We start from the raw sequence: 18,030 nt of genomic DNA on the forward strand, positions 1-18,030 counted from the left end.
TGAAGATCGAGTCTCATCATGTTACTTATTCCCCCAGATCCCCAGATCACAAGCCGTAGGTTCAGTCCACCGCTCCATGGTAAGACCAGAGATGGGACAGTGGGAGTGACAGCTCAGCATGAGGAGAGTGGCCCCCAGAGTACAGGGGACATTCCTGCTGAGTTCAGGCCCACCGACAGCCCCAACTTTCTGGTGTCAAGCCTCCCCGCACACTGGCGTTGCAACAAGACTCTGCCACGTGCCTTCACGGTAACACACACAAAGTCTGGATTCTGAGTCTTCATCACTTGACCTCATGTCAAAATAAATTTCCCCTTCTTTCAGCTTGCCAGTGTTTACAGAGTGTACACATGGGAGAGGTACTGAAAGGTTTAGTGAGGGGACCATTGAACATCTTTTCTCTACCTATTTAATTTGTCCTCCATCCCCCCTCCATCCTCCCTCTCCAGGTGGTTGCCCTGGGTGATGTAAGTGACGGTGTTCTAGTCACGGTGATGGCAGGGAATGATGAGAACTGTTCAGCTGAGCTACGGAACGCCACCACGCTGATGACATCACACACAGCACGCTTCAATGACCTCCGCTTTGTAGGACGCAGTGGGAGAGGTGTGTTTGTGTGTGTTTGTGTACAACAGAGGGTGTGTGTGTGTGTTTAACATGTCTCTCTCTCTCTCTCTCTCTCTCTCTCTCTCTCTCTCTCTCTCTCTCTCTCTCTCTCTCTCTCTCTCTCTCTCTCTCTCTCTCTCTCTCTCTCTCTCTCTCTCTCTCTCTCTCTCTCTCTCTCTCTCTCTCTCTCTCTCTCTCTCTCTCTCTCTCTCTCTCTCTCTCTCTCTCTCTCTCTCTCTCTCTCTCTCTCTCTCTCTCTCTCTCTCTCTCTCTCTCTCTCTCTCTCTCTCTCTCTCTCTCTCTCTCTCTCTCTCTCTCTCTCTAGGTAAAAGCTTTAATCTGACCATAACCGTGTTCACCAGTCCTCCCCAGGTGGCCACGTACCACAGAGCTATCAAAGTTACTGTAGACGGACCTAGAGAGCCACGCCGTGAGTACACACACACACACACACACACACACACACACACACACACACACACACACACACACACACACACACACACACACACACACACACACACACACACACACACACACACACACACACACACACACACACACACACACACACACACACACACACACACACACACACACACACACACGCAGACTCGGGTTTTTGAACAGGGACACTGATTGAAGAGGGCTATAACTACTTGTGTATGCTGCTCTCTGATAGGTCACAGGCAGAAGCTAGAGGTGGGTCCAAAAACAGGGCTTTTCAGGGTTTCCATGCCGATGCAGAGTCTCCGCCCCCTCAACAACATCACCACCCCTCCAACAAGAGGTGAAAACAGAGCAGTTAAACGCTTTCTTGTGTATACTGATGGCCCAAGTTTACTGATATTTTCATGAGATACTAATAACTATATGAAACACTCATTGCTCTTCTCCTTCCCTCCATCACTTTCCCCCTCTCTCTCTCTCCCTTCCTTCCCTGTCTCTCCCCTTCCTTCCCTGTCTCTCTCAATTCCATCCCTGTCTCTCTCACTTCCCTCCCTGTCTCTCTCACTTCCTTCCCTGTCTCTTCTACTGCCTCCCTATCTCTCTCATTTCCTTCCCTGTCTCTCTCACTGCCATCCCTGTCTCTCTCACTTCCATCCCTGTCTATTTCACTTCCTTCCCTGTCTCTCTCACTTCCTTCCCTGTCTCTCTCACTGCCTTCCCTATCTCTGTCATTTCCTTCCCTGTCTCTCTCACTTCCATCCCTGTCTCTCTCACTTCCACCCCTGTCTCTCTCACTTCCTTCCCTGTCTCTCTCACTTCCTTCCCTGTCTCTCTCACTGCCTTCCCTATCTCTGTCATTTCCTTCCCTGTCTCTCTCACTTCCATCCCTGTCTCTCTCACTGCCTTCCCTATCTCTGTCATTTCCTTCCCTGTCTCTCTCACTTCCTTCCCTGTCTCTCTCACTTCCATCCCTGTTTCTCTCACTTCCTTCCCTGTCTCTCTCCCTCATTCTTCCTCTATCCCCTGCTCCTTTCATTATCTCTCCCTCCAGCCTTCCCTCTCTCAGACTCTAGGCCCCTTTCCTCACCCCCCTGGACCAATGATCAATCTTACCCCTTCTCATCCTCAAGAACCACTGGCCTCTCAGGTAGGCATACATGCATGCACACGCGCACACACAGTAACACAGTGATGTGCCCTCTGACCCTGTGTGCGTCTGTTTTCCAGGTGTGTGTGAGCTGGCTGCTGGGTTTGATCGCCCGTTTCCCCCCCTCTCCTCATTCTCGTCCACTCCCAGAATGCACTTCTCGTCCTTCCCTTACTCCGTCACCCCCCCTCCACCACCATACCTCCCCCCACCTTTCCCCACGCTCACCCCCCATTCCCACAGTGGACTCTTCCAGCCCAGCAGCAGCCCCATCCTCTACTATGGAGCCTCTGCTGGGACCAACCACTACATCTCACTGCCAGAGGGGGACAGGACAAACCACTTTACCTCTGGGCCGGGAGGAGACCAGGCCCCCACTGCCGCGCTGGCCAATCAAACAGAGGGTAGGGGGGAGGAGTCTGTGTGGAGGCCATATTGACTCGGACAGGATGGTGCAATCAATCAATCACGAATCAATCAATCAAGAATCAATCAAAACCTGATGGTTAGTGCTTTACGCCTGTGTCTTTACATTTATATTTGTTCCCATTAATAATACTAAGATGCACTACGTAGCTCTATGTGTGTGTTTTATGAACTCGTACAAAATGTACTTTTGAGTTTTATGGTTATGTAGTGTTATTTTATGGTTATTGTTGGTTATGGGTAGGCTTATTATCGGTTATCAGGTATGTTTGGTCGTTTGTGTTTTATTTTATTGTCTGATGCCAAACAGTTATCTATGAAATGACAAAAAATGATAAATGAATAGCTAATGGATTGAATAATATGTAAGTATTTGAATCAAATAAAGGATAGGTTTAATGAAAACAGGTTTGATAAATTCAGTTCCAAATGAAATAAAATTGTATTTGATTAGAACAGAGCCATCAAATGAATACATTCCATTGTCCATGGTGCTGAAAACTCAGAAGTCCCCTATTTACTGGTTAGGTTAGGCCTACATGTGGGAGGATTAAGTGTTTCCTTTCTAAACCCCATCACATGTTTCAAATCTTTCCATAACAATTGAGATGAATTAAGTGTACTGCACCACTGAAACTGCCTAGCACGAGGATGATTTGTTCAATGCCAGAATCATGGCACAGGAAAACAAAATGAATCACTGATTCAGTGCATGTTGTAGTTTATAAATGTAAAGTTAGGGCACTCTGTCTGCCTGTTTCTGTGTCCCCTCCTCTCCTCTCATGTCCAGTCATAACTATCATCTCATCCACATTGTAAGAACATCATTATTTATTCAGCAGAGGGTGAGAGCATGTGGTTTCTGTATGCAAGCACCCTCCCACACTCACTTGTTTACTTTGGTATCATTCATAGAAGAGCATGTTAATTACTTGAGTAAAAGTAAAGAGTCCAGCCAACTAATTTATGAGAAAATATATTTATTATTTAAATTAGAGCAATAACACTCATTAACATTTGTTAACTTATGATCAAATCAGTATAGTTATAAGAAAACTTTGTTGTCAATTCCTGGTTTTACAATTCACACAACAACTCTGTGACCACAGGATGGTGCAGTCTGGGAAAGCACTTTCACTTCACAATCACATGCCCTGTCATTCATTCATCTACTAACCAACCATTCATTGAAATCTACTGTGGTTCTTCCATTCAAATAACACTTTCTCTTCATCCTCGGTTACTGCTCTTTGCTCCAATTTACTGTACTAAAACGGTTCAAATATTAACATATTATAAAGATCGAAGATCATATATCTTGAATTAAGTTCATCTTGCAATATTAAATGTATTTTTGTGGGACAGCTGGAACTATATAAAAAAACTATTATTTGAGTAAAAGTCTAAAAGTCCAGAAGTGTGAAAGAAAGCAGGATATACTAAAATAGGTTTTATATGACTGAGTCTGGGTTATTTTAATGGATTTAATGAAACCTGATTTGATTCATTTTGAAAAACTACACAGAGTAAGGATTCCAGGCATTATCACTTGGACAGCCTCTTGGCCACATCCTGATAGGCTAGTTCTATCTCTGCATCAGCCGCGCAGGTGTTGGTAAACTCATCTCGCCTGTAGGCATTTTGAATGTAACGCCATACACCCCGCAGCTCTGCAGGGATCTCATAGTTACGGTATCTCTTAGCGACCACCTGGAGACAGAACACACACCATGGAGAGAATCACAATCACTTCTGATACAGTAACCATAACCATATAAACCTATAGGTGACTCTGGCCAAAAGGGGTGCCCTGTATGGGCAGAAGGTGTTATTTGAGGTCATAAGAATTTAGGGCACAACACTAAATCCTGGAACAGACAGCCTGACACAAACAGATCTGAATGAAACACCAAAGGTAAAGAGATACTGTATCTTGATACAGCCCACTTCTGTAATTGGTTGATCATCACTTTCTGTCTGTAGTTGGATAATAACAACAGGAATAATACCTTGACGACATGTAATTTGGGCAGCAAGTTGCAGTCGGCCAGTGTTAATGTGTCTCCGTCTAGATACTTCCGTATAGACCCCCCTTCTGCCACATCTCTGCCATCCTGCAGCTCCTCTGGCAGCGGGGACAGAAGGAACTCATCCAGCTTGGCTAATGCCTTGTTGAGACTTTTCTCTAGAACTGCAGGATGCACACATACATTACTGCACACACACAAACCCAGGCAACCCACTTAGATCAGTGAAGTGTGTGTGTGTGTACCTGCGTTGTTCTCTGGCCTGATGTTTTTGATGTAGGCTGAAAACTTGGCAAAGATGTCGTTTCCTGCCGTATTAGACTCCCGGTTCTTAGCTGACAGTTTAGGGTACCTGAGGACCACCAGCGTTAATAAACACAATCTTATTTAGACTTTTTACAGTGTGTGTGCATGCACGTGTGTGTGTGTGTACCTGGGTGGAGCCAGCATATCCTCTAAGTATTCTTCTATCTTATTGATGTCCGTCTTCACCTCTCCTTCGAACGTCAGGAAGGGTGGGTGTGTGCCTGGAGCAAGGTTATGGAGGTCAGCCGGCTTTCTATAGGACAACACACACAGATGGGTTAGTGTATATCTGAGAGTGTGTGTATGTCCGTGTGTGTTTTACCTCTTCAGGTCGACTGTAGTGACGTTGAAGACGACTCCTTTTAGCCAGAGGATCATGAAGAGACGCTGAGAGAACGGACAGTTACCTATACTCTCCCCATCACTCCCTGCCTGCACACACACAAACAACCACAACCACGCACGCACGCACGCACACACACACACACACACACACACACACACACACACACACACACACACACACACACACACACACACACACACACACACACACACACACACACACACACACACACACACACACACACACACACACACACACACACACACACACACACTGCAGACATTAGTACACATACAGTTATTTAAATATTTCTTGAGCCAGTATCATACCCTTTTCAAGTTGCACAATTTGTGCATGGATCTCAAAACAATAGGATATGACTACAGCTACCTGTAACCTTTAGGCTACTAAAATCACTGCCCTATACTCTCAGACCTTGTCAGACTGGCAAAACACACACACACACACACACACACACACACACACACACACACACACACACACACACACACACACACACACACACACACACACACACACACACACACACACACACACACACACACACACACACACACACACACACACACACACACACACACACACACACACACACACACACACACACACACACACACACACACACACACACACACAATGGCGATGGCTGAAAGAGGATCCTGTAAGGGGACACCAGACACACCATGAATAATATATCAACCTTCCATTACACACCTCACTGGACACACTGCCCTGGAACAACCATCACATTATAACTACCCTACTGTACCTCATATACCAGCTAACTACCCCTAGAACTACCTCATATACCAGCTAACTACCCCTAGAACTACCTCATATACAGTTAACTACCCCTAGAACTACCTCATATACCAGCTAACTACCCCTAGAACTACCTCATATATCAGCTAACTACCCCTAGAACTACCTCATATACATCTAACTACCCCTAGAGTTACCTCATACATCAGCTAACTACCCCTAGAATTACCTCATATACAGCAACTACCCCTAGAACTACTTCATAAACGAGCTAACTACCCCTAGAACTACCTCATACATCAGCTAACTACCCCTAGAACTACCTCATACATCAGCTAACTACCCCTAGAACTACCTCATATACCAGCTAACTACCCCTAGAAGTACCTCATATATCAGCTAACTACCCCTAGAACTACCTCATACATCAGCTAACTACCCCTAGAACTACCTCATATACCAGCTAACTACCCCGAGAACTACCTCATACATCAGCTAACTACCCCTAGAACTACCTCATACATCAGCTAACTACCCCTAGAACTACTTCATAAACCAGCTAACTACCCCTAGAACTACCTCATATACCAGCTAACTACCCCTAGAACTACCTCATATACCAGCTAACTACTCCTAGAACTACCTCATATACCAGCTAACTACCCCTAGAACTACCTCATATATCAGCTAACTACCCCTAGAAGTACCTCATATACCAGCTAAATATCAACCTAAACCTATCTTACTACTACACACACTTCCCTGTAACTAACCACTAAAAGGCCTACTACATATAGGCTACACCACAATATAACTACCCCAACTACAACTTCCCCTCAACTACACTAACTACACCCGAACAGTCCATTACCTACCTCAAAATGACAGGAGGCAAGGAACATGAACGCTAATGCAAATCCCTTGTTTATTTAGCATAACATATGCTCCAAATCTACCTCATACTAGCTACCCCACTATACCAACTACCATTACCTCATTAGATCTGCATATCAGGGAGCTATGAATAAGTATAAATGAGTCTCATAAGAATGAGTCTGGCAACACTAGAGCCACAACATGACTGAACCATTTAACCAGTTAACCTCATGCTTTCACTGCTTAGAGGACCAGAAATAATTCAGTAGATCTGATCTGTCGGACAGAGAAAGAGAGAGGGGGCAGCAGAGAATAGGAGGAGAAAGGTATAGGGGAGACAGGGGACAGGGGACAGAGAAAGAGAGAGGGGGCAGCAGAGAATAGGAGGAGAAAGGTATAGGGGAGACAGGGGACAGGGGACAGAGAAAGAGAGAGGGGGCAGCAGAGAATAGGAGGAGAAAGGTATAGGGGAGACAGGGGACAGGGGACAGAGAAAGAGAGAGGGGGCAGCAGAGAATAGGAGGAGAAAGGTATAGGGGAGACAGGGGACAGGGGACAGAGAAAGAGAGAGGGGGCAGCAGAGAATAGGAGGAGAAAGGTATAGGGGAGACAGGGGACAGGGGACAGAGAAAGAGAGAGGGGGCAGCAGAGAATAGGAGGAGAAAGGTATAGGGGAGACAGGGGACAGGGGACAGAGAAAACACTCGCAGGCGTGTTGGGTTACTCTGGCCCTGTGCCACGGGAAAACAACAACAACAACAAAACACACACACTACGCAGCAGATAATCATACAGCAGAAAGACATGATCCCCAAATACACACACACAGACACACACACACCCCCCACCTTGACAAAAAGTTCAATATCAGGGTCCTTCTCCTCTTCAGCTGCAGACGTGTCAGTCATCTCCACTGCTCTAACGGGTGTGTGTTATCTTCTGCAAAAGTGTGTATGTGTGTATTGTCCGTCTGTGTTCTCAGCCTGGGTTCTGGCCCAGTCACGTTTGTCCTGTTGTACCCAGCAACTCCTTGCTGTGCTGCGCGCTTGTGTGTCAGAGCTTCTGTCCTGACCGTGTCTCTTGATGTATGTGTATGTGTGTGTGTGTGCCCTGGTTGTTTTGATTTGTACTCTGAGTCCAGCTGTCTGAATGAGTGTGTCGGTCAAAAATAGTCAAGGGGCCGGGGGGTTGAGGTGTCAGTAAGAAGAGGGGGAGAGGGGGAAAGCAGTAGAGTGGAAAAGGAGAAGTGCTTTGGGATTGTAGTGTAGTGTAGGGAAAAGGAGGACAGGTAGGTATGGATGGATCAGGTTCCCTCCCTTATTAACATAATTAGATCTGAAATGAACCCCTTTCCCCTATATACAGTACACTCCTAGAAGAAAAGGGTTCCAAAAAGGTTCTGTGGTTGTCCCCCATAGGATAATCATTTTTGGTTCCAGGTAAAACCCTTTTTGGTTCCAGGTACAACTTTTTTGGATTCCATGTAGAACCCTCATTGGAAAGTGTTCTACGTGGAACCCAAAAGGGTTGTACCTGGAACCAAAGGGGGTTGTTCAAAATGTTCTCCAATGGGGACAGCCAAAGAACCCTTTTTGGTTCTAGATAGCACCTTTTTTCTGTAGTGCACTGCTTTTGTCCAGAGCCTATTCCCCTGAGTCTAAAAGTGGTACCCTAAAATAGGAGTAGGGGGACATTTGTGACTCACTCTTCAACTCAAACGCACCTGTGGTGTCGGGAACGGAGGGTGTGTGTGTATGTGTGAGTGTGTGTGTGTGTGGATGTGTTTTACTGCTGACCTTGTTGTTATTTATTGAGGTGTGTTGTCGTGTTAAATCCAATATAGATAACCTGTGAAGTGGACTTCAGAGCTCCATCAGATTGTAGGAGGATTATAAAACTATTTAAACTATAGAAAACATCAAACAGAAAATCACACCTGTACTCACACCTGCCCTAATCAATAAATCAATCAAACCTTGAGAGGAAGCAGGATGACCTTACCTGTGATATCCCTCCACAAACACACATCAAATAAACACACAGACACATACAGTAAATGCACTAACAAGGGGGATTCGCATGCTACTGGAACCCTCAGTTGAGTCATTGGGGTGGGATGGAATTCCAGTCAGTTCATTTTAAATTTAGAATCTTGGCAACCCTCCCCTCCCCTCACACAAACACAAACACAGTCCACACACACACACACACACACACACACACACACACACACACACACACACACACACACACACACACACACACACACACACACACACACACACACACACACACACACACACACACACACACACACACACACACACACACACACACACACACACACACACACACACACACACACACACACACTGCTGACTGTGGTAATGTCACCTAAACGGTCAGAGAAGTGCAAGGCTCTCTCTAGTGGTCTTCAGCACTACTATCAACCTCAAACCTGTGTGTGTGTGTGTGTGTGTGTGTGTGTGTGTGTGTGTGTGTGTGTGTGTGTGTGTGTGTGTGTGTGTGTGTGTGTGTGTGTGTGTGTGTGTGTGTGTGTGTGTGTGTGTGTGTGTGGATGTGTTTTATAGCTCACTTTATCTCAGACATGACCTTGAGAGGGCAATCTCCACTCTGATATCAGTCTACAGAGCATGATGAAACACATACACACCACACACACACATACGCACACACACAGACACACGTTATGTTCTTCTATCTTCCTTGTTTTACTACCCTTGTAGGGACATTTACTATCCTTGTGGGGACACGCAACTGAATTGGGTCTTAAACTCATACATCTTTCACAGTACGTTGTACCCTGATATCATTACCATGTTGTCTTACCCTGACGAAGAGTGAGATCACTGGCCCATCTGCTACTGGCATTGGTTCCTCAGGAGGGTTCCCCTGCTCTGACAACGATGATGAAGTAGAAATAGATGATGAAGAAGATGACAAAGAGGACCGCCGGGAAGAGGCTTCATCTGTGTTCACCTTCGCCTGCAGAACCCTCCTCTCCAACTTCCTCTTCTCCTCCTTCTCCTCCTCCACCTTCTCCTCCTCACTCTCCAGCCTCTCCTCCCCCTCACTCTCTTTCTTTTTCTCCCTTTCTCCCTCGTCTTCTGATGAGCTGGAGGACCTGAAGGAGCTGCTCTTGCTCTCCAGTTGGGGCAGTGGAACCGCAGGTGCCTCTCTCAGGCTCCCGGTGTTCTCGTACTCCACAGTTAGACCGTCTCCGTTTCCGTTCCCGGATGCCTGGGGTGCTTCCACATCACAGTAAACAGAATCATTCACCACGTCACTGGGTGTCTCGTAGATACTGCTGGTCTGGGTCTGGTTCTGGTAGGTATCCTCCGTTGGGCTGTCTGAGTCTCTGTCCAGGGGAGTCTCGTAAATGTTCTCACTCTGCTGCTCCATGTTCATGTTCTCACCACGATGCAACAGGTGCTTCTGACATGGAGGAGAGGGAGGGAGGGGGGAGGGAGGGGAAAATAGAGAGAGAGATGGAGGTTGATGAGATTGTAAATGACCTGGGGGCCGTGTGTGCACATGAGCGGTCTGTCCCCACCAACACTTATTGCTGTGATTATCCGGGGACTTTGAACCTGGAGGACGAGTTCACTCAAGGAGGGGAGAGGAGAATAGTGCAGAGCAGAGGAGAGGAGAGCAGAGGAGAGGAGAGGAGAGGAGAGGAGAGGAGAGGAGAGGAGAGGAGAGGAGAGGAGAGGAGAGGAGGAGAGGGAGAGGGAGAGGAGAGGAGAGGAGGAGAGAGAGGAGAGGAGAGGAAAACATGATTGCCATAATTTTCAGATATAAATTAGCTGGACTCCCGGACCCAGATTCCCGAGGCATCAAAGTCAATTCAGTATCTCCAGTAGGCTGCAGAAAGGGGAGAGGAGACCCGTAGATTAGCCCTCGTTCCACTGGGCCAATCGGGAAGCGTCTGTTGTGGGTGTGACGTGTCTGTCGACGTATCCTATATTACGATTGGTTTATCAAGCTGCTTGTTAAAAGGAGCGCCTCTATTTTGAGGACGTTTTAGGACATCGTCAAGATATTGAAATGACAACAGCTATTGTAGATAGCTATGGATGTGAACGCGGATCTATTTAAAACCAAATGAGAAAGCTGTGGAATTGTTGACAAACTAACAAGGTGCGTATGACGATCTTGCGCAGTCCTTCAGCTGGCTGGCTAGCTAGTAAACATCCAATGTTAGCTACCCGGCAGAGGTAGTAAGTTAGCTACCAAACTTTTAGTTTGGAAAAAAGTCGTCAGTTGTAGCTATATTTCTCTGAAGCTAGTAGGGAGCTATAACTGTCATTAAAATCACTAGCTAGCTACATGATGTGCTGTGGTGGTGGTGGCAGTGCATTGGTGGCAGCAGTAGTAGTAGTAGTGGTGGTGGTGGTGGTGGTGGTGGGGGTGGTGGTGGTGGTGGTGGGGGTTGTCAATATAATGTAAGGGAAGACCCCCCTGAAATGGACAAAAATGAATGGGAACATATTGGCACCATACGAAACATATACACGATGTCCAATACCACTCAAAGGGACAGCATTTCATTCAAAGCTTATGGCAAATGTCATATGGTAAATGCCAAGTGTCACACAGCAAAAATCCAATAGATGGTGAGCGCGCTCCACAGTAAATGTTCATATTCCAAATGCACATCAACCCAAGACCCAAGGGTCAAATTTAGAAAATTAGAAGAAAAAACACCAACTTTATCACCCCCTTAAAAAAGTGATTTCTGGACCGTTTGTCAATTATACATGTATAAGAACTGTATGAACATACTTTTGTCATATTTTATTGACATATTTTTAAAAACTTGTCCATAAGGCATGTTTTGTCCATTTGCAATATGATTTCATAGGAAGTCAAAGGTCGAAGTCAAAAGTCAGTGAACCATTGCCAAATGCCATAAGAAATGTTCAAAGAGCGTCTGCTAAATGACTTGTAAATGTAAATGCAATATGAAAGTATGGAAAATGCCAAATCAGGATGTTATGTCGATTTGCCATGTACGATCATAGGAAGTCGGTTTCCAAACACAAAAGTCAGTGAACCATGTCCAAATGGCATTTAAACTGCCCAAATGATATATAGCACTACGTTAAGCTATGAATCAACCTAGATGGTCTATTTGTCATGTATGATGAGGGAGAAGTGGGACCATTTTTAAAAAACTTCCAAAATGACCAGGGGTGCCCCCTATTTGATAGGCACGGGTGGGGGTTGCTTCCTACCCAACCGTAGACCATTTTCTCCCCCTAAAGGCATTAAAAACCATTTAAAACATGTGCTCCTGGTAACCCATTCCAATCACCAGGTGCACAGCTGTCCATTTGCAATATGTTTCAATGGGCATTTACCATCACGAATTTGACATGCTCAAAAATACTGCAGGAATGCGAAATTGACTGGCCCGATGAACTCGGGATGGCTGGGCAGTGATTCTGCTTTCTCTCCATCACTTGTTTGTGTTGATTTCAGAATGTCAATTTGGTGATGGTCTATCACTGTTTAAACATATTGCATATGGGCACAAGTTAGCCAGCAAGTCACCATCCATCAGTCAATTAAATATCATTCTGACACCAAACTGATACAAACTCACCCACTTTATCCAACTCGTTTAGAAGCCAACTATCACATATTTCAGAGCAGGCCCAAAATTCACAGCACCTTCTGTTTAATTGGTGCTGAAAATACACATTTTCCAGGCGTTGCTACTGGGTCCTTGAATGAGCTATCGGACAGAAACGTTAGGGTCCGTCTCTATGGGCTGAGGTGGTTTCAATGCACCTAGTCTTGCGACTCTAGGACTTTTCTAAATGTTGTCATTTTTGTGAGGGTCAAAATGAATTGAAGTTTTGCAAATGTACGAGGCTGTTTCTTGGTCTGAGAACCTTCTAGAGCCACATAGCTCACCACATACTATCAACTTGAGCTCGAGAACAGGTTTCTAAAGTTTCAGAGCTCTAGGTCTGACGGTTCTTTGATAGATCGAACGAAGGTAACTATTGCAGGTTCTGTGTGTCTGTAAGACCCACACTCTGTCACTTTGTCCTTGCTGTGTGTGTGAGAGAGCTTTTCTTGGAAATCTGATGGGAGACATGACTGATTTACAGTTCATGAGTGTTCCCTAATCACACATATGAAGTTTTGGAAAGATGTGACTATTTTAACCCTTCAAAACAGCCCCTATGACCCCAATTAAAGGCACTTCCAGTTGGCACTTCAAGTTGGCACAGGAAGCTAAAAGTAAACATATATACCCCCTCCTTGGGGTAGTCTCTTACAGAATGTTGAGTTTTAAGTCTTTACGTTAAGAACTGACTAATTTACAGAGGGTTGAATGAGTGTGTGTGATTTCAGAAAATCACAGAAATCTCGCAGAGCTCCGAAACTCACCTTAACGGATTCCTCTGAACAACTGGATCTGTAACTTTTTTGAAAAAAAAACGAAATTTCTTTGACCATCACCAATTGTACATTGTACGATTTCTCGTCAATTACAATAGATAAATGGCTGGTTCTTTTTTTCCTGACACCGTAGGTTCATGTACTTTGACGTGAAGTGGTCAAATTAGCGCTTTATTTTTGTTTTTGACCTATAATCCCAGAAAAATGGCCTTAACTCAAAAAGCGTTGAGGCCTCGACACCATCTTGTTTCTGGGCTAGCAGCCCATTAGTTAGCCCAAACCTATGCTAACCAAGTTTTGTCCTTTCCGTTTAGGAGAAATGGCCATGGTGGCCATTGGTGATGTTTTGTACATTTGCAATAAGATTCCAATCGCCATCTGGTGGAATTTACCCGGGACAGTGGAAAAAGGACCAAAATTAGAAAATGTTATAAAACGGAAACCGAATGTCGGTTTCCCGGAAGATCTGGCCCCGATAAACGGCCCGCCGCCGTGTTTTACAAATGTAACAGTATAATTTTACATCCGTCCCCTCGCCCATACCCGGGCGCGAACCAGGGACCCTCTGCACATATCGACAACAGTCACCCTCGAAGCATCGTTACCCATCGCTCCACAAAAGCCGCGGCCCTTGCAGAGCAAGGGGAACTACTACTTCAAGGTCTCAGAGCAAGTGACGTAACCGATTGAAACGCTATTTAGCGCACACCGCTAACTAAGCTAGCCGTTTCACATCCGTTACACAAACATTCGTGGACGTTTAGTAAGGGACCGTACATTTGCAATATGGAGATTTTCATCGATCATAAAGCAAATGCAGAAAAGTGCCCTTCATGTATGTAATGACTAATTTCCTGATTTTCTAGTTAGCTCCATTAGCTTAGCAGTTGTCATTTGATTTCCATTTGAAACCCTAGCCTGCAGGCTTTGCATATGGGCGGTGTAATTCACTGGGACTTGTTTGACAATAACCACAGGTGTGTTTGTGTGTGTGTCACAGTGTGTGTGTGTGTGTCACAGTGTGTTTGTGTCACAGTGTGTTTGGGTCACAGTGTGTGTGACACAATGTGTGTGTTTGTCACAGTGACACCGTGTGTGTGTGTGTGTCCTGTGAGCCCTGTCAGATCACACCAGTGGTAATTCAGTATATTAAGGAGATTTCACAGACTTGTAAAATATCATAGTCCTCTCTGTTCTCCTTAGTAAGATGAAACTTCCTCGAAAATGACATTTGGACATGGGAGAGTGTCACGTTCTGACCTTTATTTCCTTTGTTTTGTCTTTATTTTAGTATGGTCAGTGTTATGCAGGTGAAGGAGGACCCAAACGCGACTTAACAGAAACAGAGTTTATTAATGCTCAAAACCGAATAACTGAAATCCTCTAGATAGTAGAGGGGAAAACAACTGGAGAAGCGGCCACAGACTGCAGGTCGCTTCTCAATAGGCGCAGGCCGTAGTCAACTGAGACACCTGCTCTGACGCAGCGTCTGAAGAAGGCACAAAACACGACAGGACAGGGTGATACACAATCACGGCAAAAAACACGACAGGACAGGGCGAAACGCAATTACAGCATGGAATACAAAACAAGGAACCGACGGAACAGGAACGGATTACAAAGGAATAAATAGGGAATCTAATCAGGGGAAAGGATCGGGAACAGGTGTGGGAAGACTAAATGATGATTAGGGGAATAGGAACAGCTGGGAGCAGGAACGGAACGACAGAGAGAAGAGAGAGCGAGAGAGTGAGAGAGGGAGGGGGAGAGAGAGGGATAGGAGGGAAAGAACCAAATAAGACCAGCAGAGGGAAACGAATAGCATGGGGAGCACAGGGACAAGACATGATAATAAATGACAAACATGACAGTACCCCCACTCACCGAGCGCCTCCTGGCGCTCTCGAGGAGGAACACTGGCAGCAACGGAGGAAATCATAGATCAAACGGTCCAGCACGTCCCGAGAAAGAACCCAACTCCTCTCCTCAGGACCGTAACGAAAAAACGATAAAAAGGGAAACTAGGGTACTACTCTAAAAAAAAAAAAAAAATGAGAACTAGGGACAGACTGAGACACAGCAAGGGCAGGGACAAGAACAGGAGAGATGCGATGGCAGGGAACAGACTGAGACCCAGCAAGACCAGGAGCAGAAGCAGAAAAAAAAATTACCAGACTTCTTCTGCGCGCAGTCTGAACACGCAGCCACGAAACGGCGCGTGTCACGCTCCTGAGTCGGCCACCAAAAGCGCTGGCGAATAGACGCAAGAGTGCCTCGAACACCGGGATGACCAGCTAACTTGGCAGAGTGAGCCCACTGAAGAACAGCCAGACGAGTGGAAACAGGAACGAAAAGGAGGTTACTAGGACAAGCGCGCGGCGACGCAGTGTGCGTGAGTGCTTGCTTAACCTGTCTTTCAATTCCCCAGACTGTCAACCCGACAACACGCCCATAAGGAAGAATCCCCTCGAGATCAGTAGAAGCCACAGAAGAACTAAACAGACGGGATAAGGCATCAGGCTTGGTGTTCTTGCTACCCGGACGGTAAGAAATCACAAACTTGAAAAACAACGCCCAACGAGCTTGACGGGCATTAAGTCGTAAACGGATGTACTTTCTTATGGTCTGTCCAAACGACAAAAGGAACGGTCGCCCCCTCCAACCACTGTCGCCATTCGCCTAGGGCTATGGCGAGCAGTTCACGGTTACCCACATCATAGTTGCGCTCAGATGGCGACAGGCGATGAGAAAAATAAGCGCAAGGATGAACCTTATCGTCAGACTGGAAGCGCTGGGATAGAATGGCTCCCACGCCTACCTCTGAAGCGTCAACCTCGACAATGAATTGTCTAGTGACGTCAGGAGTAACGAGGATAGGAGCGGACGTTTTCTTTTAGAAGATCAAAAGCTCCCTGGGCGGAACCGGACCACTTAAAACACGTCTTGACAGAAGTAAGAGCTGTGAGAGGGGCAGCAACTTGACCGAAATACGAATGAAACGCCGATAGAAATTAGCGAAACCTAAAAAGCGCTGCAACTCGACACGTGACCTTGGAAAATCACTGACAGCTTGGACCTTAGCGGAATCCATCTGAATGCCTTCAGCGGAAATAACGGAACCGAGAAAAGTAACGGAGGAGACATGAAAAGAGCACTTCTCAGCCTTTACGTAGAGACAATTCTCTAAAAGGCGCTGTAGAACACGTCGAACGTGCTGAACATGAATCTCGAGTGACGGAGAAAAAATCAGGATATCGTCAAGATAGACAAAAACAAAAATGTTCAGCATGTCTCTCAGAACATCATTAACTAATGCCTGAAAAACAGCTGGCGCATTGGCGAGACCGAACGGCAGAACCCGGTACTCAAAATGCCCTAACGGAGTGTTAAACGCCGTTTCCACTCGTCCCCCTCTCTGATGCGCACGAGATGGTAAGCGTTACGAAGGTCCAACTTAGTAAAGCACCTGGCTCCCTGCAGAATCTCGAAGGCTGATGACATAAGGGGAAGCGGATAACGATTCTTAACCGTTATGTCATTCAGCCCTCGATAATCCACGCAGGGGCGCAGAGTACCGTCCTTCTTCTTAACAAAAAGAACCCCGCCCCGGCCGGAGAAGAAGAAGGCACTATGGTACCGGCGTCAAGAGACACAGACAAATAATCCTCGAGAGCCTTACGTTCGGGAGCCGACAGAGAGTATAGTCTACCTCGAGGAGGCGTGGTCCCTGGAAGGAGATCAACACTACAATCATACGACCGGTGAGGAGGAAGGGAGTTGGCTCGGGACCGACTGAAGACCGTGCGCAGATCATGATATTCCTCCGGCACTCTGTCAAATCGCCAGGTTCCTCCTGAGAAGTAGGGAGAGAAGAAACGGGAGGGATGGCAGACATTAAACACTTCACATGACAAGAAACGTTCCAGGATAGGATAGAATTACTAGACCAATTAATAGAAGGATTATGACATACTAGCCAGGGATGACCCAAAACAACAGGTGTAAACGGTGAACGGAAAATCAAAAAAGAAATAGTCTCACTGTGGTTACCAGATACTGTGAGAGTTAAAGGTAGTGTCTCAAATTTGATACTGGGAAGATGACTACCATCTAAGGCAAACATGGGCGTAGGCTTGTCTAATGGTCTGAAAGGAATGTTATGTTTCCGAACCCATGCTTCGTCCATGAAACAACCCTCAGCCCCAGAGTCAATCAAGGCACTGCATGTAGCACCCGAACCGGTCCAGCGTAGATGGACCGACATAGTAGTACAAGATCTAGATGAAGGGACCTGAGTAGTAGCGCTCACCAGTAGCCCTCCGCTTACTGATGGGCTCTGGCCTCTTACTGGACATGAAATAACAAAATGTCCAGCAACTCCGCAATAGAGGCACAGGCGGTTGGTGATCCTCTGTTCCCTCTCCTTATTCGAGATGCGAATCCCTCCCAGCTGCATGGGCTCAGTCTCAAAGCCAGAGGAGGGAGATGGTTGCGATGCGGAGCAGGGAAACACCGTTGATGCGAGCTCTCTTCCACGAGCCCGGTGACGAAGATCTACCCGTCGTTCTATGCGGATGGCGAGAGCAATCAAAGAGTCCACATCTGAAGGAACCTCCCGGGAAAGA

General features: G+C 46.2%; 2 protein-coding genes across 3 annotated transcripts; one reads left to right on the forward strand and one right to left on the reverse strand.

Annotated features, from left to right (window-relative positions):
- Positions 1–18: 18 nt before the first annotated feature.
- On the forward strand, positions 19–3,047 carry LOC124046938 (runt-related transcription factor 2-like). The gene is made up of 6 exons (XM_046367694.1): positions 19–249; positions 450–606; positions 932–1,036; positions 1,289–1,396; positions 2,108–2,203; positions 2,284–3,047. Exons 1-6 carry the CDS (start codon positions 19–21, stop codon positions 2,640–2,642), a joined length of 1,056 nt encoding a protein of 351 aa, XP_046223650.1. The 3' UTR covers positions 2,643–3,047.
- Positions 3,048–3,592: 545 nt separating this feature from the next.
- Positions 3,593–10,451, reverse strand: LOC124046554 (chloride intracellular channel protein 5-like). 2 transcript variants are annotated; one of them, XM_046367047.1, is made up of 6 exons: positions 9,818–10,451; positions 5,285–5,394; positions 5,090–5,215; positions 4,902–5,008; positions 4,639–4,820; positions 3,593–4,339 (listed from the first exon to the last, which is right to left on the reverse strand). In XM_046367047.1, exons 1-6 carry the CDS (start codon positions 10,394–10,396, stop codon positions 4,175–4,177), a joined length of 1,269 nt encoding a protein of 422 aa, XP_046223003.1. In that variant the 5' UTR covers positions 10,397–10,451; the 3' UTR covers positions 3,593–4,174. The 2 variants fall into 2 exon arrangements, with proteins under 2 accessions (XP_046223003.1, XP_046223004.1); XM_046367048.1 differs by lacking the exon at positions 9,818–10,451 and adding an exon at positions 7,816–9,137.
- Between the last annotated feature and the right edge of the window lie 7,579 nt (positions 10,452–18,030).

This window comes from Oncorhynchus gorbuscha, linkage group LG10 (genome assembly GCF_021184085.1).
Source record: "Oncorhynchus gorbuscha isolate QuinsamMale2020 ecotype Even-year linkage group LG10, OgorEven_v1.0, whole genome shotgun sequence".
Lineage (NCBI taxonomy): Eukaryota > Metazoa > Chordata > Actinopteri > Salmoniformes > Salmonidae > Oncorhynchus > Oncorhynchus gorbuscha.

Excerpts from the sequence above, each read along its gene's own strand:
- LOC124046938 (XM_046367694.1), top strand. The coding sequence starts at position 19 with ATGTTACTTATTCCCCCAGATCCCCAGATCACAAGCCGTAGGTTCAGT. Across the intron at positions 607-931 it reads TGTAGGACGCAGTGGGAGAG|GTAAAAGCTTTAATCTGACC; the intron begins GTGTGTTTGTGT and ends CTCTCTCTCTAG. Across the intron at positions 1,037-1,288 it reads CGGACCTAGAGAGCCACGCC|GTCACAGGCAGAAGCTAGAG; the intron begins GTGAGTACACAC and ends GCTCTCTGATAG.
- LOC124046554 (XM_046367047.1), bottom strand. The coding sequence starts at position 10,396 with ATGAACATGGAGCAGCAGAGTGAGAACATTTACGAGACTCCCCTGGAC. Across the intron at positions 5,395-9,817 it reads TGATCTCACTCTTCGTCAGG|GCAGGGAGTGATGGGGAGAG; the intron begins GTAAGACAACAT and ends GTGTGTGTGCAG. Across the intron at positions 5,009-5,089 it reads GATATGCTGGCTCCACCCAG|GTACCCTAAACTGTCAGCTA; the intron begins GTACACACACAC and ends GGTGGTCCTCAG.